Source organism: Haliotis cracherodii, unplaced genomic scaffold, assembly GCF_022045235.1.
Source record: "Haliotis cracherodii isolate W230 unplaced genomic scaffold, xgHalCrac1.p SCAF_16, whole genome shotgun sequence".
Lineage (NCBI taxonomy): Eukaryota > Metazoa > Mollusca > Gastropoda > Lepetellida > Haliotidae > Haliotis > Haliotis cracherodii.
In genome coordinates this window covers 7238257-7261879 of record NW_027266271.1, presented here as the reverse complement: position 1 = coordinate 7261879, position 23623 = coordinate 7238257, and the positions used below count along the sequence as shown (strand labels likewise).

General features: G+C 43.7%; 1 protein-coding gene across 4 annotated transcripts in view; it reads left to right on the top strand.

Moving 5' to 3' along the window:
* Positions 1–21841, top strand: part of LOC139463354 (flagellum-associated coiled-coil domain-containing protein 1-like) — a 52160-nt gene extending 30319 nt beyond the window's left edge. For all 4 annotated transcript variants that reach the window (XM_071244608.1, XM_071244607.1, XM_071244610.1 and 1 more), the window contains 14 exons: positions 5047–5133; positions 5852–5960; positions 6731–6846; positions 7037–7060; positions 7962–8055; positions 9676–9737; positions 10313–10410; positions 10774–10926; positions 12937–13040; positions 17398–17469; positions 19362–19451; positions 19796–19905; positions 20303–20402; positions 21033–21841. In XM_071244608.1, the coding sequence (XP_071100709.1) occupies positions 5047–5133; positions 5852–5960; positions 6731–6846; positions 7037–7060; positions 7962–8055; positions 9676–9737; positions 10313–10410; positions 10774–10926; positions 12937–13040; positions 17398–17469; positions 19362–19451; positions 19796–19905; positions 20303–20402; positions 21033–21335 (1522 nt within the window). In that variant the 3' untranslated portion in view covers positions 21336–21841. The remainder of the gene's footprint in view (positions 1–5046; positions 5134–5851; positions 5961–6730; positions 6847–7036; positions 7061–7961; positions 8056–9675; positions 9738–10312; positions 10411–10773; positions 10927–12936; positions 13041–17397; positions 17470–19361; positions 19452–19795; positions 19906–20302; positions 20403–21032) is intronic.
* Positions 21842–23623: the final 1782 nt, after the last annotated feature.

Genomic DNA, 23623 nt, shown 5'->3' with positions numbered 1-23623 from the left:
CTTGTCATAAGAGGCGACTATGCTTGTCGTAAGAGGCGAATATGCTTGCTGTAAGAGACAACTCTGCTTGTTGTCAGAGGCCACTATGTTTTAACACTGTATTTCATTCTGGGGTCACCTGTACCAACTGGAGCAATTAGCAAGTGTTGTTTGGTGATGGATTACTCCACATCACTGAATGGTATAACTCAGGTCTGACCCGATACTGCCATAAGCTTTTCAAACGATACATATTGCATTAGTTTTTATCTTTCAGTTTGTTAGGTAAAGAAAATATAACAAGGTTGTTGTTTTTTATTATTTGTATTGTTTAACCTAAAGGCTACACCAAAATTCATTCACAAATGATGATTCCCTTCAAAACTGCTTGACAAATTGTAGGAATGAGGGAGTGATTTTTCTCTCACATTGTATCCCCCCCTGTATCCATGACTACAAAGTGGCCTGGACTCGCTATGCTGTGTAATATTAACTTTAGTATGTAGAAAATAGGATCTCCATGTTCTACCAGTGTCACTCACTATCAAACACTTTAGCTCCATGTGTATTGCAATATCTATCACAATACAGATAGGCCAGTATCGCAATATACTGCAATACAAAGTTTGGCCAATGCTGGGCCCTAATCGGTCTCGCCGTAATAATCATTTAATGAAATGACTGAAAGATTTAGTCTTATCATGAAATGACTGAAATATGAGTCTGAATATGTCACAGTCAGTCAGTTGTGTACATATTGAGAAAGCCATTCACCGATAATTTATACTTTTTATGAGTGAGTGAGTATAGTTTTGGGCCGTTTTAGCAATATTCCAGGCCTCTCACGGCAGAGGACACTAGAAATGGGCTTCACACATTTTACCTATGTGGGGAATTGTTCCTTAGTTATCCGTGTGACGAGCCAACACTGTAACCACTACCCCAGCATCCCTGCCACTTCATATGATGCATCCGTTATAAACAATAAACAATATTGAGACCCCCGACCTAAAAGGGCTGAGCATATATAGTTTTGAATTAATTTTTACTTCAACATTTGTGCGGCCTCTTACCTGAAAACTACTTCATGAATTCTTTTCCAAATGGGGTACAGTTTCTATGCTAATAGGAGAGGTGCAGTGCAAAGTTTGATTTCAATAAGTGGATTTTCTCAGAAAATATTGTTTTTTTTCATGTTTTGAACTGAGAAATATTTTGGAGTAAAAGTCGGGCGTATTACTGAGCCCTGCTCACTTTTTGCCTTGTTATGTCTTAAGACATGCTATGAAGTGTGAGGTGCAGTTGTTTTAAAATATTTCTCAGCATGTACTGTTGTGAAACCGATGTGGAACTATATCTGTTACCTGAAGGCTTGCTTGTCTGGTGTGGACATATGTTTGTGTATGTTTGTTTGTTTTTATTTTCAAGATCTGTTACTAGGAAAGTAATCTCAAACTAACCATGACAACCATTTTGACGCCATGTCTTCTAGTAAGCTATTCAAAACTGTGGGAAGTATACACTGTATAATATATCATTGTATATATCTCAAATACAGATGATATATGTGTGTTATACAGCTTGTATATCAAGATACAGGTGTCACATGAGTCGGCGATGAGCCTGGCAGCATTACAGGTGTTATCACACTGACAAATGGTGACCACAGTTCCTCCAAGTGAGCGTGAGCAAGCTCCATGGCAACATGGCAGTTCCTGTGAGAGTAGCTCCTGGGGACGTACCCCAACCTAGTCTCTCTCTGTCCTCTCTATCAACACAGCAAATACTGAAATATAGGTTTCATTAACATTTGTAATAAGGGTGGACCATGTCTCATTTACAATATACTTTTGGGTTAGCACATTGGCATGTATTGATATTTGTTCAGCCTGACATGGGAGATCCTTGGCCAGGTTTATTGGTTAGTTTACAATTCTCTGTGACCATATAGAGTTGTATATTGCTTGGTGGCATTGTGGTGGAGATACTGGCTGCCCTGTACCTGCGTGGAAACTCAAGTAGGAGGTATACAGTGCATGGACACTGTCTTGGTGAGTGGTTGGTGGTTATTTGTGTGTGTGCTGCTAGGTAGGAACTCAAGTGGCGTGTTTGTTCTCCTGTCTATATCTCCTGCAGTTCTTGCACCATCTAATCTCTGTAGTGTTCACTGATAAGCGAGGCATCCTCTACGGGTGTACCATTCATTGCATTAGCACAATGCTTCAGTAGGCTCCCCCTGACCAACTCCTAGACCAGTCTGTAAGTAATCACCACCAATTTGTCAGGAGTTTACCTGTATGTAGGAGTTTACCTGTATTTGGAAGTTTACCTTAATATAGGAGTTTACCCTTAGGTAGGAGTTTACCTGTGTATAGGAGTTGACCTGTATATAGTTTACCTTTATGTAGGAGTTTAACTGTGTATAGGAGTTTACCTGTATATAGAAGTTTACCTGTATTTGGGAGTTTACCTGTGTATAGGTGTTGACCTGTATATAGTTTACCTTTATGTAGGAGTTTACCTTGATATAAGAGTTTACCTTAATATAAGAGTTTACCCTTATGTAGGAGTTTACCTTAATATAGTTTACCTATAGTAGGAGTTTACCTGTGTATAGGAGTTTACCTGTATTTAGGAGTTTACCTGTATTTGGGAGTTTACCTGTGTATAGAAGTTTCTCTGTATGTAGGAGTTTACCTGTATTTGGGAGTTTACCTGTGTATAAAAGTTTCCCTGTGTATAGGAGTTTACCTTTATATAGGAGTTCACCCTTATGTAGGAGTTTACCTGTATTTGGGAGTTTTCCTGTGTATAGAAGTTTCCCTGTATATAGGAGTTGACCTGTATATAGTTTACCTTTATGTAGGAGTTTACCTTAATATAGGCGTTAACCTGTATATAGAAGTTTACCCGTATATAAGGGTTTACCTATATATAGGAGTTTACCTTTATGTGGGAGTTTACCTGTATGTAGGAGGTTACCCATATATAGGGGTTACCTGTATACAGGAGTTTACCTTTATGTACACTTAATGAAAATACTTCATGAAAGTTTTCCATTTAAATATCAATGCATTTTTAAGATATCTCATGATTTACATTAGTCTGTATCCAAATTTAATGGTAATGTCCAAAAAGTGCCATGAATATGGATATATGGGTCGTCCTAATGCAGCTGAACAAACAACCATGGTACAAAGCCTTACCCACTCACTCACTCACTCACTCACTCACTCACTCACTCACTGCATGTTGTGGGATCTAATTACAAGGTCAAGGTATTGAAGACACTGCAAGGTAACCGTCTACCTGCCTCCATGCCTCACAGATAATCTTCATTAAGAGGCCTAATCCCACAGTGGCAGATAGGATTAGTTATAATTCCTGCTTGCCTAGTGAGATCGGTCAGCCCACAAAGGTTATACATTCATTTGGCCCTCGCGGTAACCCTCCATATATCACTATCCTGTCAGCCATTTACATGAGTTACGAGGCGTTCAATACAGCTACTGAATATCATATTTGTTATGATCTGTGTGCTGTGACCGGCAGCATTTACAAGCCAGGTCTGTCAGACATAGCCTGGTGTAGTCTTACAGGAGGGTGACATCTTGTTTTCTTTATTCACTTATAACCAGCCTTCATTCACTCACAGATCACAGGGTTATAGCTGGGGGATAAAGTGAAGGCAACAATTGCATCAGGACAGATGCAACTTATTGGAGCCACCAAGGAATTCCTTTCAGGAACTGTGAGACAAGTGTTGGAATGTAGTGGGATTCTTTACTCCTCTGTGACAGTGCAATAAGATTCCAGGAAACTGAGCGACCAGAGAAGCTGCTTGTACCGTACATCGTCACTGGTGTCAGTATCATGCTTATGTGAGAATGTCTGTTGAGTATTAATGGGATCCGACTATGGCCTGGAATTGTTAGCATAATGGAGGTATGTGAATAACTAAGTAATAACATTCGGATATACACAACTGAGACATGATGAACGTCTGTTGGATGTGCAGACAACGTATAAAGGAGTGTCAGCGTCATCGGCAACAGTTACTCCACCATGTTGTGTAAGTGTGTATGGCGGAGAAGGAGAGCCGCCTATTCATGATTTCTGTTCATGATAGTATGTAAGGAAAGTATGGGAAATTGTGTGTGAGTGAGTATATATTATGTCAACTACAGATGTCAAATAGCAAACGTGCTCAAACAACAATGCCTCGACATCTGTGTGAGCATCTTCCCAAGGCATCCACTAGCCTTTTTAACAAAGTCCTGTTTCCACCCTTGCCACATCAAGCCCATTTTGCTGTGCTAAATATGATTGGACTACTGACATATCAATTGTCCAATCAGAAAACGTTTCACAAAATCAACATCCACGACTGGTACACCTCGTATGAAAGTGATTTAACACTGCCTGTCTTTGTTGACACGAATATGTTTTTTCATCTTTTATCACGTTTTCATTACAAGGGGCACAACTTGTGATCTATGTGAGATGGCACCAGGGTCGAGCCAGGAAAAGTGGCCTTGATGTGGCAAGGGTAGAATCTAGGCTTTGATATAGGCTAGTGGACACGCTTGCCTTGGGAAGATGCTCTGTGGGACACTTTAAGGCACCATGTGGTGTGATATGACAACTACTTTGAGTTATTTGTAAAATCATTTCATGAAGACAAGATTTTGCTGTTCTTCACAAATAGTGCTCCAGCAAACTTGAAACATAATAATGCCACCTTTGGCATTTATTGAGAAGTTTACAAGTAAGCCTACATCCAAGATGTTTTATGTGATTGGACAGCCATGACTAGACCTTGGAATCAGCTTCTGTCTCAAGCTTTGTTCCTCATGTTGAACGTTCCTCCCTCTCCCCAAAATGGAGTTTGGTTAAATGAAAAATCCATTTGATGAAAACTTTATTCCATAATGCAGTGTCTGTAGATGCCAGGAGATACAGGTACAGTTAGGAGACAAAGGTACAACGCCAGGCCACATTCTTCTCCAAACTGTTCCGGTTTATCCCAGTCAACCTTACCCTATACTGCCATCATTGTATGTGCAGGTCGACCCCAGCCTCGTCCCGGGCACACAGCAGCAGTGGACGGATGAACAGACCGAAGACTGCAGCCGCTGTCTTGTCCCGGACAGAGTGAGTACAGTGTTGGGGGTTGGGGTGGGGGGCAACAGGTCAAGGAGGTTAGAGAGATAGTATACTTCACCATGGGGAATAATAAAACTTTTTACTTGACACAATACAACTCCAACCCAGCTGTGACCACTGACCACATAAATTGTTCTCCCCAGCAGTGACCATGTGGTGTGGTGGATCACAGCCACCCCCACTGACCACATATATTGTTCTCCCCAGCTGTGACCACTGGCCACATATATTGTTCTCCCCAGCTGGAACACTGACCACATATATTGTTCTCCCCAGCTGTGACCATGTGGTGTGGTGGATCACAGCCACCCCCACTGACCACATATATTGTTCTCCCCAGCTGTGACCACTGGCCACATATATTGTTCTCCCCAGCTGGAACACTGACCACATATATTGTTCTCCCCAGCTGTGACCATGTGGTGTGGTGGATCACAGCCACCCCCACTGAATACATATATTGTTCTCCCCAGCTGTGACCACTGACCACATATATTGTTCTCCCCAGCTGTGAGCATGTGGTGTGGTGGATCACAGCCACCCCAACTGACCACATATATTGTTCTCCCCAGCTGTGACCACTGACCACATATATTGTTCTCCCCAGCTGTGACCACTGACCACATATATTGTTCTCCCCAGCTGTGACCATGTGGTGTGGTGGATCACAGCCACCCCCACTGACCACATATATTGTTCTCCCCAGCTGTGACCGTGTTGTGCAGGTGGAGCAGGAGCCGACGCGACGACACAACTTTGAGAATCATCTCCCCATCAAACGCAGCAAACCTCCACCATGGCAGAAAAACATGGAGGTGAGGGTGGACACAGTGGACTAGGGATGAGAATGTGTGTGTGGACTGGGGGGGGGGGGGGGGGGGGGAGGGGGGGGGGAGGGGATGTGTGTGTGTGTGGACTGTGGGGAGGAAATGTGTGTGTGGACTGGGGGGAGGAAATGTGTGTGTGGACTGGGGGAGGGAATGTGTGTGTGGACTAGAGGAGGGAATGTGTGTGTGGACTGGGGGAGGGAATGTGTGTGTGGACTGGGGGAGGGAATTTGTGTGTGTGGACTGGGGAAGGGAATGTGTGTGTGTGGACGAGGGGAGGGAATTTGTGTGTGTGGACGGGAGGAGGGAATGTGTGTGTGGACTGGGGGAGGGAGTGGATGTGTGTGTGGACGGGGGTGGGGAGGGAATTTGTGTGTGTGGACTGGGGGTGGGGAATGTGTTTGTGGACTGGGGAGAGGGAATGTGTGACCACAAGATTTACTGATGATTGACCACAAGGTTTAGTGATGATTGACCATACAATTTAGTGATGATTGACCACAGAATCTAGTGTTGATTGACCACAAAATATAGTGATGATTGACCACAAGATTTAGTGATGATTGACCAAATGATTTAGTGATGATTGACCACAAAATTTAGTGATGATTGACCACAAAATTTCTTTGTTTAAAAATAAATTTGTTTTCATTCAGATTATGTTATCTCTTAAAAGCAATAAGATTTTTCAGCTTATTGTTTTCAGTGTATCATCCATTGTTGATCAACATGTTGCATTCAGTACTGTGTATCCCCAGGCTCCCCTGGTGCCATTTGTGGTGGGTCCCGGCTACATCCTGTCACGCAGCAAGAGCAAGTTTGCCGTCACACTCAAAGACGAGTTCTTCACCCCTCCTCAGGACGAAAATCAGAAGTAGGTGCCTCCTATCATGCCTCTGTTCAGCTGACTCAAATATTCAAAGCCAAGGATGCTACTGAAACATAAAAGAGCAGGGAAAAGCTGTTTCTTTTGTTAACATTATTTGAAATGATGTGGATTGCAGTGTTTGCACAGTTGTCTCATGTCCCATCACTTGTTGACAGTGGGTTTGCTTTGTTTTCAGAAAAAGACAAGGGGATAATGAAAGGTCAGTAGATTTAAGGTGATTCACAAAAAATCAAAGATGTTGAAAACTCATCAGTCAAACAGATCTCACATGGTCTCACCCACTCAACTTTGCACCCACCCTCTCATCCATTCATACACTCATCTATTCACCTCATCACCTTCTTATCCTTCCATCTTCTCTCCAACTTCTCCAACACCCCACCTCACATACCACACACACCACACCAGTCACACCACTCTCCACACACCACTCTCCACACGCCCCTCTCCACACACACACACACACCACACCACACACACCACACACACACACCACACCACACTCACCCCACACACACCCCACACACACCACAACCCCACACAACACTATACACCACACACACACACACACACAACACCACACACACCCCTCTCCACACGCCACACCACACCTCACACACCCTACCACACACACCCCACCACACACACACACTCCTCACATATCCCATCCCACACGCCCCACCTCACACACACCACACCACACCACACACACCACTCTCCACACACCACTCTCCACACACCACACACGCCCCTCTCCACACACACACACACCACACCACTCACACACCACCACACACACCACCACACACACCACACACACACCACACACACACCCCACTCACCACAACCCCACACAACACTATACACCACACACACACACAACACCACACACACCCCTCTCCACACACCACACACACCACACCACACCTCACACACCCTACCACACCTCACACACACACTCCTCACACGACCCATCCCACACGCCCCACCTCACACACACCACCCAACATAACCCAGCCCACCCCACACAACCCACCCCACACAGCCCACCCCACACAACCCAACATCTCCCTCACTTATTGTCCCTTGCTGTGTTCCAGGGACACCCTAATCACCCAGCTCCAGCAGCAGATATCGGACCTAACTCTGTACCTGGAGGAGGAGAGACTCAACCACAAGCAGACCAAACACAGGGTAAATTGACACATGCTCACCACTCAAGTATTTATCGCTGTCGTGTAGGAGTACAATCTCATTAAAATCAATTCTGAGTTCTCACTGCCACTAAACAAAGATCTGAGGACATCCCATTACAGGACACATCAGAACGACCTTTCTCGATCTTGACTGACCACTGAAATGACTAACAAGAAGTTGACATCAGCCAATTAGAAAGGAGTTTTCCCGACTTCCATTTCAGACTACGCTTCAAATATGTTGACACAGTTCTCAATTAAAATTTTGTGTGTGTGACCTGTGACAGTGTGACCTGTGACAGTATGACCTATGACTGTGTGTGACCTGTGACAGTGTGTGACCTAGAGTGTGTCCTGTGACAGTGTGTGACCTGTGACTTTGTGTGACCTGTGACAGTGTGTGATGTGTAACTGTGTGTGACCCCTGACAGTGTGTGATCATTGACAGTGTGTGATGTGTAACTGTGTGTGACCCCTGACAGTGTGTGACCTGTGACAGTGTGTGATGTGTAACTGTGTGTGACCTATGACAGTGTGTGATCTGTGACAGTATGTGACCTATGACAGTGTGTGACCCCTGACAGTGTGTGACCTATGACAGTGTGTGACCTGTGACAATGTGTGACCTGTGACAGTGTGTGCCCTATGACAATGTGTGACCTGTGACAGTGTGTGCCCTATGACAGTGTGTGACCTGTGACAATGTGTGACCTATGACAGTGTGTGACCTATGACAGTGTGTGACCTGTGACAATGTGTGACCTGTGACAGTGTGTGACCTGTGACAGTGTGTGACCTATGACAGTGTGTGACCTATGACAGTGTGTGACCTGTGACAATGTGTGACCTGGGACAATGTGTGACCTATGACTGGGTGACCTATGACAGTGTGTGACCTATGACGTGTGTGACCTATGACAGTGTGTGACCTATGACAATGTGTGACTTATGACAGTGTGTGACCTATGACAGTGTGTGACCTGTGACAATGTGTAACCTGTGACAGTGTGTGACCTATGACAGTGTGTGACCTATGACAGTGTGTGACCTGTGACAATGTGTGACCTGTGACAATGTGTGACCTATGACAGTGTGTGACCTATGACAGTGTGTGACCTATGACAGTGTGTGACCTGTGACAATGTGTGACCTGTGACAGTGTGACCTATGACAGGGTGTGACCTGTGACAGTGTGTAACAGAGTGACCTGTGACAGTGTGTGATCTGTGACATGTGTGGGGCCTGTGACTGTGTGTGACCTGTGACAGTGTGTAACAGAGTGACCTGTGACTGTGTGTGATCTGTGACATTATGTGTGTGGCCTGTGACTGTGTGTGACCTGTGACAGTGTGTAACAGAGTGACCTGTGACTGTGTGTGATCTGTGCATTATGTGTGTGGCCTGTGACTGTGTGTGACCTGTGACAGTGTGTGACCTATGACAGTGTGTGACCTATGACAGTGTGTGACCTGTGACAGTGTGTGACCTGTGACAGTGTGTGACCTGTGACAGTGTGACCTATGACAGGGTGTGACCTGTGACAGTGTGTGATCTGTGACATTATGTGTGTGGCCTGTGACTGTGTGTGATCTGTGACAGTGTGACCTGTGTGTTGCAGGCAGAGGAGTACATGCGGGACAAGATGGAGGAACTGCACAGTCAACACCAGGACCATGTCAGGTATACAGCTGCCTCCCACCCAACACTGTGTCAATGAGTCATTTGACCACAGACCCTCATGGTTTTCATGTACACATACCCTTTAAGTAAATCTTACTAATCTGGAGTGCACCCTGGATTCTGGACTGAAATTGTGGGACATAGGATCAGTTAATCACACACTTGACACTCACGAATTACAAACTATACTCACTATACTATATGCTATCGTATATTTTAGTATGACAGCCAATAAAGTTGGCTAACCCATTTACCAACACTTGGAACCTATACAGTCCGATGGAGGTCTTCATCGAAGTGAGATCAAACTATTTTTCGAATTGTATTTCCTCCCATTTCTTGTCAATCAGTATTACTGTTTAAAGCGAATGGTTATGTGGAACTGAATTTAGAATATTTCTGTTTCTTTCAAGCTTATTTATGCATGCAGGGGGTGCAGTCAGGATCAGGCCATTTGTGTCAAACCATACACATTTGCCACTGACAACTTTTATTACAGCATCAAACAATCTGCAAATAAATTATGAATTCTTTTGTGTACAAAAATAACTGAAGAGTAAATACACATGTTCCAGGGACCTGGAGGAACAGAACCAGGCCCAGATGGAGCATCAGAAGCAGCAGCTGGAGGCTGAGGCCGGGCAGTTCCGGGAGGCAGCAGAGGCTCAGATCAGTATGTTTTAGTTTAAGCATGTCTCGAAGGTTTTGGTTGTAAATGTGAAAACCTTAAGGGAAAAGCCCGATGAACCTACAAATGCAAAAAATACCCAAAACATTATAGTATAAAATGAATTCGATGACAGTGAGCAAAAGAAAAAGCACATGCAGCATGCACACAACTGAAGTCAATGACATGTACGATTGAACACCCTTTCATCACCTGCCCTGTATAAGTACATGTCAGACATACGCTGGATCAGACATAATGATATGCTGTAGTAGACAGAGGTCTGCCACCATGTTCTAGTGTATTGATGAGAGACACAGAGATACTTGCATCCCGTGCAGTGTCAGATGATGTCATGCTCTACTTCAGCTCGCATGACGAAGGAGATTGAGTTCCTCCAGGGAGCGTTCGAGTCTTACAAAAGTACGCTACATCGGGAGACTGATGACAAGTGGAGGATGAAGGAGGATGAGCTAAGGCACAAATACGAGGAGGACAAACAGGCCATGCTGCACGACATGAGTGAGTTGAAGAGCTTGGTGTAGAGGGTGGGCTTGGTGTCATGAGTGAGTTGAGGAGGACAAACAGGCCATGCTGCACGGCATGAGTGAGTTGAAGAGCTTGGTGTAGAGGGTGGGCTTGGTGTCATGAGTGAGTTGAGGAGGACAAACAGGCCATGCTGCACGACATGAGTGAGTTGAAGAGCTTGGTGTCATGGGAGAGTAGAGGGAGGACTTGTGGTCATGAGAGAGTTGAGGATTTGGTGTCATGGGAGAGTTGAGGAGGACTTGGTGTCATGGGAGAGTAGAGGAGGAATTGGTGTTGAGGAGGACTTGGTGTCATGGGAGAGTAGAGGGAGGACTTGGTGTCATGAGAGAGTTGAGGAGGAATTGGTGTCATGGGAGAGTAGAGGAGGACTTGGTGTCATGGGAGAGTAGTGGAGGACCTGGTGTCATTGGAGAGTAGAGGAGGACTTGGTGTCATGGGAGAGTAAAGGAGGACTTGGTGTCATGGGAGAGTAGAGGAGGACTTGGTGTCATGGGAGAGTAGAGGAGGACTTGGTGTTGAGGAGGACTTGGTGTCATGGGAGAGTAAAGGAGGACTTGGTGTCATGGGAGAGTTGAGGAGGACTTGGTGTCATGGGAGAGTAGAGGAGGACATGGTGTCATGGGAGAGTAGAGGAGGACTTGGTGTCATGGGAGAGTAGAGGAGGACTTGGTGTCATGGGAGAGTAGAGGAGGACTTGGTGTCATGGGAGAGTAGAGGAGGACTTGGTGTCATGGGAGAGTAGAGGAGGACTTGGTGTCATGGGAGAGTAGAGGAGGAATTGGTGTCATGGGAGAGTAGAGGAGGACTTGGTGTCATGGGAGAGTAGAGGAGGACTTGGTGTCATGGGAGAGTAGAGGAGGACTTGGTGTCATGGGAGAGTAGAGGAGGACTTGGTGTCATGGGAGAGTAGAGGAGGACTTGATGTCATGGGAGAGTAGAGGAGGACTTGGTGTTGAGGAGGACTTGGTGTCATGGGAGAGTAGAGGAGGACTTGGTGTCATGGGAGAGTAGAGGAGGACTTGGTGTCATGGGAGAGTAGAGGAGGACTTGGTGTTGAGGAGGACTTGGTGTCATGGGAGAGTTGAGGAGGACTTGGTGTTGAGGAGGACTTGGTGTCATGGGAGAGTAGAGGAGGACTTGGTGTCATGGGAGAGTAGAGGAGGACCTGGTGTCATGGGAGAGTAGAGGAGGACTTGGTGTCATGGGAGAGTAGAGGAGGACTTGGTGTCAGGGGAGAGTAGAGGAGGACTTGGTGTTGAGGAGGACTTGGTGTCATGGGAGAGTAGAGGAGGACTTGGTGTCATGGGAGAGTTGAGGAGGACTTGGTGTTGAGGAGGACTTGGTGTCATGGGAGAGTAGAGGGGGACTTGGTGTCATGGGAGAGTAGAGGAGGACCTGGTGTCATGGGAGAGTAGAGGAGGACTTGGTGTCATGGGAGAGTAGAGGAGGACTTGGTGTCATGGGAGAGTAGAGGAGGACTTGGTGTTGAGGAGGACTTGGTGTCATGGGAGAGTAGAGGAGGACTTGGTGTCATGGGAGAGTTGAGGAGGACTTGGTGTTGAGGAGGACTTGGTGTCATGGGAGAGTAGAGGGGGACTTGGTGTCATGGGAGAGTAGAGGAGGACCTGGTGTCATTGGAGAGTAGAGGAGGACTTGGTGTCATGGGAGAGTAGAGGAGGACCTGGTGTCATGGGAGAGTAGAGGAGGACTTGGTGTCATGGGAGAGTAGAGGAGGACTTGGTGTCATGGGAGAGTAGAGGAGGGCTTGGTGTCATGGGAGAGTAGAGGAGGACTTGGTGTCATGGGAGAGTAGAGGAGGGCTTGGTGTCATGAGAGAGAGTTGAGGAGCATTTGGTGTCATGGGAAAGTTGAGGAGGACTTGGTGACAATGATATGCATGTCCATCGGAAGTCAGTAAAGACACATGACAACTAGTATCTCAAACAAAATAGAGAAGAAGTTGTTAAACTTTCTACTTTCCAGAAACGAAGATGATCCACGAGAAGAACATAGATAGGGCAGCCATGATGAAGGATACACACAAGCAGATTGAGGCACTCAGGAAGGAGCACAAGAAAGAGTTGGATGTGAGTACACAAACCCAAGCCGGTGCTCACAGCTCTTGTGAGGGCCTGGGGGAGATGGTGTCAGGGTCAGGGGGAGATGGTGTCAAGGCCTGGGGGAGATGGTGTCAGGGGCCAAGGGGAGATGGTGTCAGGGCCTGGGGGAGATGGTGTCAGGGCCAGGGGGAGATGGTGTCAGGGCCAGGGAGAGATGGTGTCAGGGCGATGGTGTCAGGGCCTGGGGGAGATGGTGTCAGGGCCAGGGGAAGATGGTGTCAGGGCCAGGGGGAGATGGTGTAAGGGCCTGGGGGAGATGGTGTAAGGGCCTGGGGGAGATGGTGTCAGGGCCAGGGGGAGATGGTGTCAGGGCCAGGGGGAGATGGTGTCTGGGCCTGAGGGAGATGGTGTCATGGCCTGGGGGAGATGGTGTCAGGGCCTGGGGGAGATGGTGTCGGCCTGGGGGAGATGGTGTCTGGGCCTGAGGGAGATGGTGTCAGGGCCTGGGGGAGATGGTGTCAGGGCCTGGGGGAGATGGTGTCGGCCTGAGGGAGATGGTGTCTGGGCCAGGGGGAGATGGTGTCAGGGCCAGGGGGAGATGGTGTCAGGGCCAGGGGGAGATGTGTCTGGGCCTGGGGGAGATGGGGAGATGGTGTCAGGGCCAGGGGGAGATGGTGTCAGGGCCAGGGGTAGATCGTGTCAGGGCCAGGGGTAGATGGTGTCAGAGAAGAAGGTATTCACAGACACAGAGAGTCTTCCTGATTGTGCAACATATCCTCACTGCCCACCACTAAACTCTTTACTTGGTCAGAAAATATAACTGTGGTTCTAGGGCACTTTGGGCAAAAACATGGTTGTTTTTTTAACTTTTTTTCTTTCATTTTGGCATTTTATTCATTAGACCTGGAATAAAATTGGTGTGGTCTTAACCAGAGCTCCAGATAAACTGCACATTAAAATATGAAAAGCTCAATGGCATTACAATTGACATAACATTATTGTTCATTATTACCCAATTAGCCACTTGTGCTTGAGTACCTGTATGTCTTTTCAGATCTTTATTTACAGATTGTCTTACAGGCATCACATATATATTGTAGCTTAGATATGTGTACTGCTGTTGTGAGCTATGCAACATGTGACACACTTGCAGAGCTCTGGATAAGCTTTTGGTTATTTGGGTATTTTTACCATGGGTTTGATTTTTCGTGGGTATCAACAATTTTTAGTGAGTATTCAAATATTTTTTACCCACATGTTTCTTCACGTTTGGGTATTTGAACTTGAAAACCTGTTTCGTAACAATCTCTGTAAATCATTTAAAACCAAATATATAGTATAATACACATGTTTTACCTTTTTACTGTTTAAAAACTGTCAGTAAATTAATGTCGCGATCGGCTGACATGCAATCTTTTTATCTAGCAGCTGTAGTATATGCATTACTTTTAGTTTTATAGCATTTTTATGTTGCGTATTTGATACACTAGGGATTTGATTTGTCTGCATATTTCAGTTTATTTAATGCATATTTTATGCAAATATACAGCTTGTCTACAGCTCTGCACTTGGAGCAACATATGCAAAGTAGGTCACCTGAAACAGCAATCTAGGCAGAGTTAGTTTTCAGAAAGGCCTATTCAGTGGTTTACAAATGACCTATAGACTGGACCCATGGGAGTACAAGTATGTTGAATACCCAAAGAAAACTAGCAATACCCAATGTGATCGCTATATTATACTCAATGGCTACGCAAATTATCTGGTGCCTTATTTGTTTGCCCATGTTTAGTCCAAGTGGAGAATTTGAAGTTTGTTCCATGATTGAAATTGAGACATATTGTCTTTGTGTAATTAGAGAAAACTTGAACTAACTGATAATTATCACAATGTTTGAGTAAGCAGACAAACAAAGTTAGGTTTGAATGATGTCATGTCATATCGGAAATGTGTGGAACCAGCTGGCACAGACGTTTAAAGGCAGCCACCCTACACCAACCATTCAACAATTTCCTGAGGTCCAGTACTGGTTGTTCAGACCTATATCGCTCTTATTTTACACTGACTTTAATATGTGTTCTGTTTTTACAACACCACTCATCACCTTGGAATCTTGAGTCTCCCATGGAAGCCGTTGTTAATTAAACCTTCATTTTGTAGGCATTGAAGTCTACCACCTCAACGTCTCCGGTTTGTGAACAAAGCATGTGTCTTGTAACTAATGACCTGACGTGTAGACTAATACCTAGTCACAGACACGGGTGTGTGTCTGTAACATTAGGCTTTCACTGATGAAGAAAGTATATCAGGTTGAGATTGTGTCTACATGGGGAAGATGAGGGACTGTCTTTAGGGGAGTGTGATGGCTGCTACACTGTGGTCTGTCCCAGTCACTTAAGGTCTATTTGCTTGTGACAGATGACAGATGTGACAGATGACAGATGTGTCAGATGTGACAGATGTGACAGATGACAGATATGACAGATGACAGATGTGACAGAGGACATATGTGACAGATGTCAGATGTGACATATGTGACAGATGACAGATATGACAGATGACAGATGTGACAGAGGACATATGTGACAGATGTCAGATGTGACAGATGACAGATGTGACAGATGTCAGATAAGTGGAAGATGACAGATGTGACAGAGGACATATGTGTTAGATGACAGATGTGTTAGATGACAGATGTGACATAGGACATTTGTGTTAGATGACAGATGTGTTAGATGACAGATGTGACATAGGACATATGTGTTAGATGACAGATGTGACAGATGTCAGATAAGTGGAAGATGACAGAAGTGACAGAGGACATATGTGTTAGATGACAGATGTGACAGATGTCAGATAAGTGGAAGATGACAGATGTGACAGAGGACATATGTGTTAGATGACAGATGTGTTAGATGACAGATGTGACAGATGGCAGATGTGTCAGATGTGACAGAGGACAGATGTGTTAGATGACAGATGTGACAGATGGCAGATGTGTCAGATGTGACAGAGGACAGATGTGTTAGATGACAGATGTGACAGATGGCAGATAAGTGGAAGATGACAGATGTGACAGAGGACATATGTGTTAGATGACAGATGTGACAGATGTCAGATAAGTGGAAGATGACAGATGTGACACATAAATGTGGCAGATGACAAATGTGACAGATGTGGCAGATGTGACAGATGATAAATGTGTCAGTTGACAGATGTGATAAATGGCAAATGTGACAGGTGACAGATGTGTCAGATAAAAGTAGCAGATGACAAATGTGACAAATGACAGATGTGACGAATGACAGATGTGACAAATGACAGATGTGTCAGATGACAGGTGACAGATCTGACAGATGATATATAAATGGAGTTAGACTGATGTTTGTGTTCAGTGTAGACTATAGACATATGTAGAGCTCTCAAATAATGAAGATAGCATATAGATAAATGGCAGTTTCTAATATTGAAATAATATTTTACACTCCTATTGTAATGATAATAATGTTTAACATATTATTTTAGAAACTCTACAACATGAAAATCTGTTAATTTTATGTAGAACAAAAATGTCAGATTCATCATCACAGTTTCTGTTATTGTGTGATCACTTATTAAAATGAATTTAACATTGTTATATTTATATTTTTTAATTGTCCAGGTCCTCTTCAATGCTGATTTATATTCATTCTATACTTAATACATATCTATGATCACAGTGATCTCCGATATAATATGGATGAAAACTAGTGATTGTTCAAAGGATGAAAAATGAAAAGGATTTGTTATGTGGTGCTGAAATTGCAAAATAAATCAGCAAATTCGCAAAGTTTGAAATTTGCCATTTCTAGATGGAATGAAAGCACCCTTAATTATGCTACCTCATCCAAATGTTTTTTTATGAAGTGTGCCTGCCTTAGTTGCTGTAATTGTGTATTCAAGTTAGTGGAAAGTAGGAAAGTATCAACAGAGTTGACATTCCAGAACAGTGTTTGGACTTCTCAGTGTGTTGTGACGCATGAGCTACTAACACACTCTATGTGATAACATGACAGTTTGGTGTGACAATAACACATAGACACACTTCTCTGTAAATACCTGCAACAGCCAGGTTTCAGTCAGTGAGTGAGTGAGTTCAAATTTAACAAAGCATAGGCATTAATTCAGCCAGGTTTCAAAATTGAAAACATGTGTTGAATAAAATGAAAAAACATAATCAATCTTGTCATGATGTTTGGAGGTCAGCTGATATACTCTAAATGCAAATGCTATGGAAACGATTTCCTCACATATATATGGTCAATTTATCAATTGAAGAAAACAATCAGACCAGAAAGTATTTATTCAACTGAATACACACAGATTGTGTTGTTTACTTGTGTAGGCGCTGGTGAGGAGATTCTCCAATGCTGCAGCAGACATCGAGAGACTGAAGAAAACAATGGCGGAACTTGAGGTACTGCAGGGCTGTGGGGTTCCCGGGAACACGAGACTGAGCATTCATCTTGGTACATCTAGAAACAGTAACATGATGTGTTTTCAGTGTAGTGATAGGTCACCTGTACAATTAACCTCACTGAATTTCGACTGAATGACCAAAATGTACACTTACTATGAATGCTGTAGTAAGTTCAACTCTGCATTTTGTAACATATATTTGTACATATCATTGTTTTAAAAAGCCTTGAAAGGAAGTACTTTTCTATAAATATTAGCGTCTGTGATCTTGTGGACATCAAATTAGCTGTTTCAATTCAATGTTGTTGTTGTGATTTGAAACCTCTGATTGACCTATCAGAATCAAGTATATGTTTTAATCTTATGCTGCATTACTACTGCTGTTCTTTTGGCTTGGAAGATGGAGCTGTGAGAGGTCCTGGCTACACAAATTGTTGTACCCACTAGTTGTGTGGCTCACTTCCTCCCACAGCTACCACGGGACTGGAAGTGGCGACGTCACAATGCAAGGGCAGTAAATGAGCCAGGGATCCCTGTTCCACGTTGTTGCTATGCAAATTCTGCCACTCTCACTCCCTTCATGACTTCACCATTAACCTTTTGCCCCATGAAGGATGCCCACCCCCTTCGTCAGGCTCAGCTCTTACTCCAAAGCATTCAACTTCTGCTGCACAAGTAGATGGTGGATTGTTCACGATCCAGTGGTGCATCCAGGATTCTACTTCTCCAGTGTTCTTGGTGCCCCAAAAAGATTCATCCAAATTCTGGATGATCCACAGTCTCGCCATCTTCAACATGCGTTATCTGGACCATCCTCCCTCCTTTCGTCTGACTAGATTGGGACTGATCAGGACCAAAAGCAATGCCAACGATTCCCTGACAAGTCCTGACCTCGGGTGTTTATCTTCATGTACCCATCCACCCCAGTTGCAGGAAGTTCCTCAGGTTCTTTTTCCAGGGTCCTCCCATTTGGCATTGCCACAGCCCCATGGTTATTTAGCTGGATTAACAAGCCAATAAGCGCATACCTACACCTGAGGAACAGTCAGTTCGAGTCTCCCTAAGCCATCCGGACATGACACCTCAGCCTTTTGTGGCTTGAGCCGTGTCAAGGGAAAATATTCTGGAACCCACCAGCCGTGCCATGACTGTTCCCATGGAGGGTGAGGAGATCCTGCGCCACGGGTATCAACTCACACTGAGAGACGACCAGCCTCTGACATTGTCACCTTTTGCAGACACCTACACCCTAACACCTAACACTAGCCCGCATTCACAAAGACATTACTGTGAGCATGTAACACCAGAAATATCATGTCAACAAATCAGTATTGAAGTACGCAAGCTAATCATGTAGTTACACTGTTTGGTTCTAAAAAGTGTTCATTATATATCTGGACTCCCTTTTATTAATTTTATTCAAAATTTCATTCAATATTGTTTCCATTCATTTCGGCGAGATTGTATGGGAAGTGAAGATCACACAAGTCACCGTTATTCACACAGTATAACCACGGTCATATTACCTTGAATGTGATGTTAAACCCCAATTCACCTCACCTCACCACACAGCTCTTTCTCTGTCAAGAACAAGCAGTAAATGCATCAGTATATAATGTATAAGTATACAAACATAAAAAATTATCTAGATTTTACTAGGAAATTACTTATTTCAAATTCCTTATATAATTTTAAGCTTTAGATTGAGCTACATATATTTTTATTTGATTAATAATGTCAGCTCTGGATATGAGAATTATCAAAATATGAATTTTTTATTAATGTATTCTTGGAGTAATAATTCGTTTATTTATTTCCCTGATATCTTACGTTGACTGTAACATGATGTGATGATGTTGCGAGTGTTCAAGGGTATTTCTGTTCCCGCAGGAGACAAAAGCTGACCTGGAACAACTGACCACTTGCTACAATGAAACCTGCCAACAACTGACCAGCACTACACGTCTGCTCACAGACACGGTGAGTCAAACACACGTACAGCACTAGACGTCTCCTCACAGACACGGTGAGTCAAACACACAGCACTACACGTCTCCTCACAGACACAGTGAGTCAAGCGCACAGCACTACACGTCTCCTCACAGACACAGTGAGTCAGGCACACAGCTCTACACGTCTCCTCACAGACACAGTGAGTCAAGCACACAGCACTACACATCTGGTCACAGACCCAGTGAGTCAAACAAACAACACTACATCTGCTTTTGTTGCTGGTACTGGTTTTGGCAGTTTGGGCACACACCCAAGTGCAAGTCTCAGGACATGAAATGTACACTAACTATGCTAACCTCTCTTCCTTTCAGAAAGTGCGTCTGCTGGAATACGAGGAGCAGTTTCAGGACAAGGTGCAGGCGGTGGATGACAAGTACAGACAACAGCTGCAGGAACTCATGAGGCAGAACACAGAACTCAGGTATAGCTGGCAGAAACACTCAACAAGTTTCATTTTTGTACATAAACAAATTTTATAACATCTCAAATTTGTGACAGGTGCTCGCGTAGCAGCTGAGTGGAACAAGCTTCGCCCTGAACTCAAAATGTGTCCTCTCTACTGGATACTTTTGAATTCTTCTCAAAAGGTATCGCTTTCATGAGGCCTATGTATTATCTGTATAGTTTGTGTGAGACTGTTATACCAGGAAGGGGCTTCTAACCCGTATTGCCTGTAACCCACTTTCTCTTTTTACGTAAGAAGCTATACCCCCTCAGCGTCACCTTTTTGATGCTTCAAGCATGTTATTGCGCATGGAGATGAAATAAAACAAATCCTTTATAATCCTCCTAATGCTATGATTTGTTGTGACTTCCAGGCGCCAGTACAATAAGAAATGTGGGGAGCTGTTTGATGAGAAGGCTGTGTCGGAGAAGGAGAACTATCAGAGAGTGCAGTCAGCCAAGGAGACCATGAGGGTAGGTACATCCACATGATCATCACTACTCATCTCTCTTGAACATGATCATCTGGTAATACCTGTCTTCTATTATCTTGTTTTCAGGGTAATGGGGTAGTCTAGTGGTTAAAATGTTTGCTCATCACATCAAAGGCCTAGGTTCGATTCCCCACTCACTCACTCACTCACTCACTCACTCACTCACTCGTGCGATGCCTAAACACATAAATAGATGGTAGAGGACAAGAAACTGTCGAAACACAGTGCTCACTGAGATGTGTTATGATTGTGTACAAACTTGAGTCAAGAGGGGGTACAATGTGGGAAGTTATGTCTTGTGTCCTCCGCCATGGCATTACTGGAATATTGCTGAAAGTAGCACAAAACCATACTCACTCACTCACTCTTGTTTCCATTCCACGGTTCATAGATGAGGCATGGGTGGCCCAGTTTTCTAAGCTGCCGCAATTCACTGTACAAAGTTGCATCCCTTAGGGGTGCCTTAAATCGATGATCATCCCAGATTTGTTCTGATAATATTTCGAGGTCATGTTTCATGCCATGAGATAACTGAAATAATGCAGAACCAAATTCACTCACTCACTCAAAGATGTCCCAAAGATGTAAGTTAATTATGCATTCATTCCAGACTCTTATCAAGGTCAAGGAGAGGTCAAAGGTCAACATCAGTGCTGCAGACCCAACATTGGAACAGTTAAGACGAGTGCCAAAAGTGCGACCAGGGAGTGCACCAATTACGCGTCAGGAAGCCCAGAATGCACAGCTGAGTGCTGGTGAAACTGATCACCTCTGTAAACCTAAAGATTTTGTACGTCCAGAAACTGTGGTTCCCCCAGAAGACCCAGAGTTGGAGGAAATTCGTGAAAAGTTGTTTTCAGAGGAAGTTCGAGTATTCACTAAAGAGGAAATAATAAGTGCTCTGGATTCATAACCCGCACTCCTCAATGCTGGACGAGATCCCGGTATTCTGGGTCAGTCGTGAGACACATGTTACCTGTTCTGTCTCCTGAACAGATACCAAGCAGATCAACATCTACATTTGAACCTGTAATTAATTGTTAGTTGTCACTAATACTGTATACAGCTGTTAACAAGGTTAAGATATGTCTGCTGTGGAGATGGATGAAATGACCTATCATTACAGTTCCAGTGGAGCTTATGTCTTGAATACCTTTTTCATTGGTAGTACTGAATCGCATTCAAGAACGTTCGGAATAATATCTAATGCCTGACCTGAGTCAAAACTTTGCCACAGTATTGAAGCTCTGCAAGAGATCTCTGTTGTTATTTCAACTTACAATTGGCTAGATTTGCCCTGATTTTTTCTAGGTTTTCCACCAACATACCCCTGCTTGTGGATTTCACCAAAGTGGTAAACATTTAAGACCTGCATCATTTGGTCGTTCTCCGCATCAAGATGTCATGATTTAACTGAAACACAGTTCAAAGTGACGTTCAACCGAACTCACTGACTCAAGACCACCTCACAAACTGAGAAAAAACATAAATCATATCTGATGCTTTCTATGACAAAGATACAGAGGCAACGTTTTCCATACCCAGTTGTCTCCCTTTAACTAGATGTTGTGGAGTGACCTCCCTTTTACTGGTTTACAACAGGGATACCACAACTTCCATTTACTGGAGATTGACTCACTGAACATAAGACTTCTACAGTGCAGTCCAAGATCTTTCATTGGAATGAAACATACAAGGTCTGGATTTCAATGGTAAAGAGAATGTGTGATGTTTTAGATGGAAAGTGCTAACTGGTCCTATCCCTCTGTACAAATTGCAAAATTAGAATTGGAATTATTTGTTTTAAGATAACTGCAACACGTCTGAGTATATATGCTGACTTATCTACATCACATTCCTACTTGGAGGCAGTAGTATTTAGATATAGATCTTTGTAGGTAGCCATATTTATCATACCCCAATGTGATTTAACTAATTTCTCAGGTAAGATGTTTTTATTCCATATTCCAGTGTTGATATTGAATTACTACATCTCCGCATTGGTGATTCTTGCCCAAACTAGCATTGTAAATAGGTCACAGGGAACCTCTTTTCCAAACAAACCAGGTTATACTTCAAAATGTGAGACTTTGTCATGCATTGATTTTTCTGGTGTACATAACTTTTCTGAATTTACATCTGAGTTTGCCATGATTATAATGTTTCTACTGGATATACAAGGTTTAATATTTATAACTGTAATTGTCATTCTTTGATATCAATAAAAGCATTTCTGTGATTGAAGAGAATCCCATTTGCCATTCCATGAAACCTTTTCATGTATTGTATTCTAATATCATGTTATGATTGTTTGAATAAACTTTTGCGCTTGTTATCCTTGAATCTTATTTCTAAATGCCTTTACAGAAAGCATTCATCTTACATAAGACGATTTCCACCTGCCAGGCAGTATGTCGAGAGAACTCAAAGGGTATTCCAGTTAGAAAATGTCTCCACAACATATTCTGGTTGTAAAGAGGTGACTTTTTGTTTTTGGTCATCATCACCCACTGGCGTGAATCATTGCTCATATCAATCACTGGATTGTCTGGTCCAGATATGCTGTCATAGATAATAGCTGAACACTAGTGTGGCATTAACAAGAAGACCCTTGAAGATCAGGGGTAGAATAGGTCTTCAGCAACCCATACTTGCCGTAAAAGGCGACTATGCTTGTTGTAAGAGACGACAAACAGGATCAAGTGATCAGGCTCGGATTGATGCTCATATCAATCACTGGATTGTATGGTCCAGACTCGATTATTTACAGACAACCGTCATACAGCTAGAATATTGCCGAGTGCGGCGTTAAGCAACAAACCACCCAACATTAACAACAAAACAAACCGTCGCACGATCTCATGTAGAACTTGGTTCATTGAGGAGTGAAAGTTGGTAAACACACACTGTAGTCACCATTATTCAAGCAACACCATGGTGTCCTGTAACTGATGGAGTCTGGGTCAAACCAACCAGTGGTTGATATATTAAGTATATAGTCTAGTTTGTACTGCTAATTCTGAATAAGAATCTTTCTTTCTCTTACAACTTTCAGTCCATAAAGGTGGGTTGAGATGCTTTAGCATTCAAGATGTGTTTGTTCTAGTCCAGTGCTGGCCCCCAAGATATCATGCTGCAGTACAACATGGATACCCCATTCAGGCAAAGTACAAAAACCTTGTTTCATCCCCTTAGGATAGA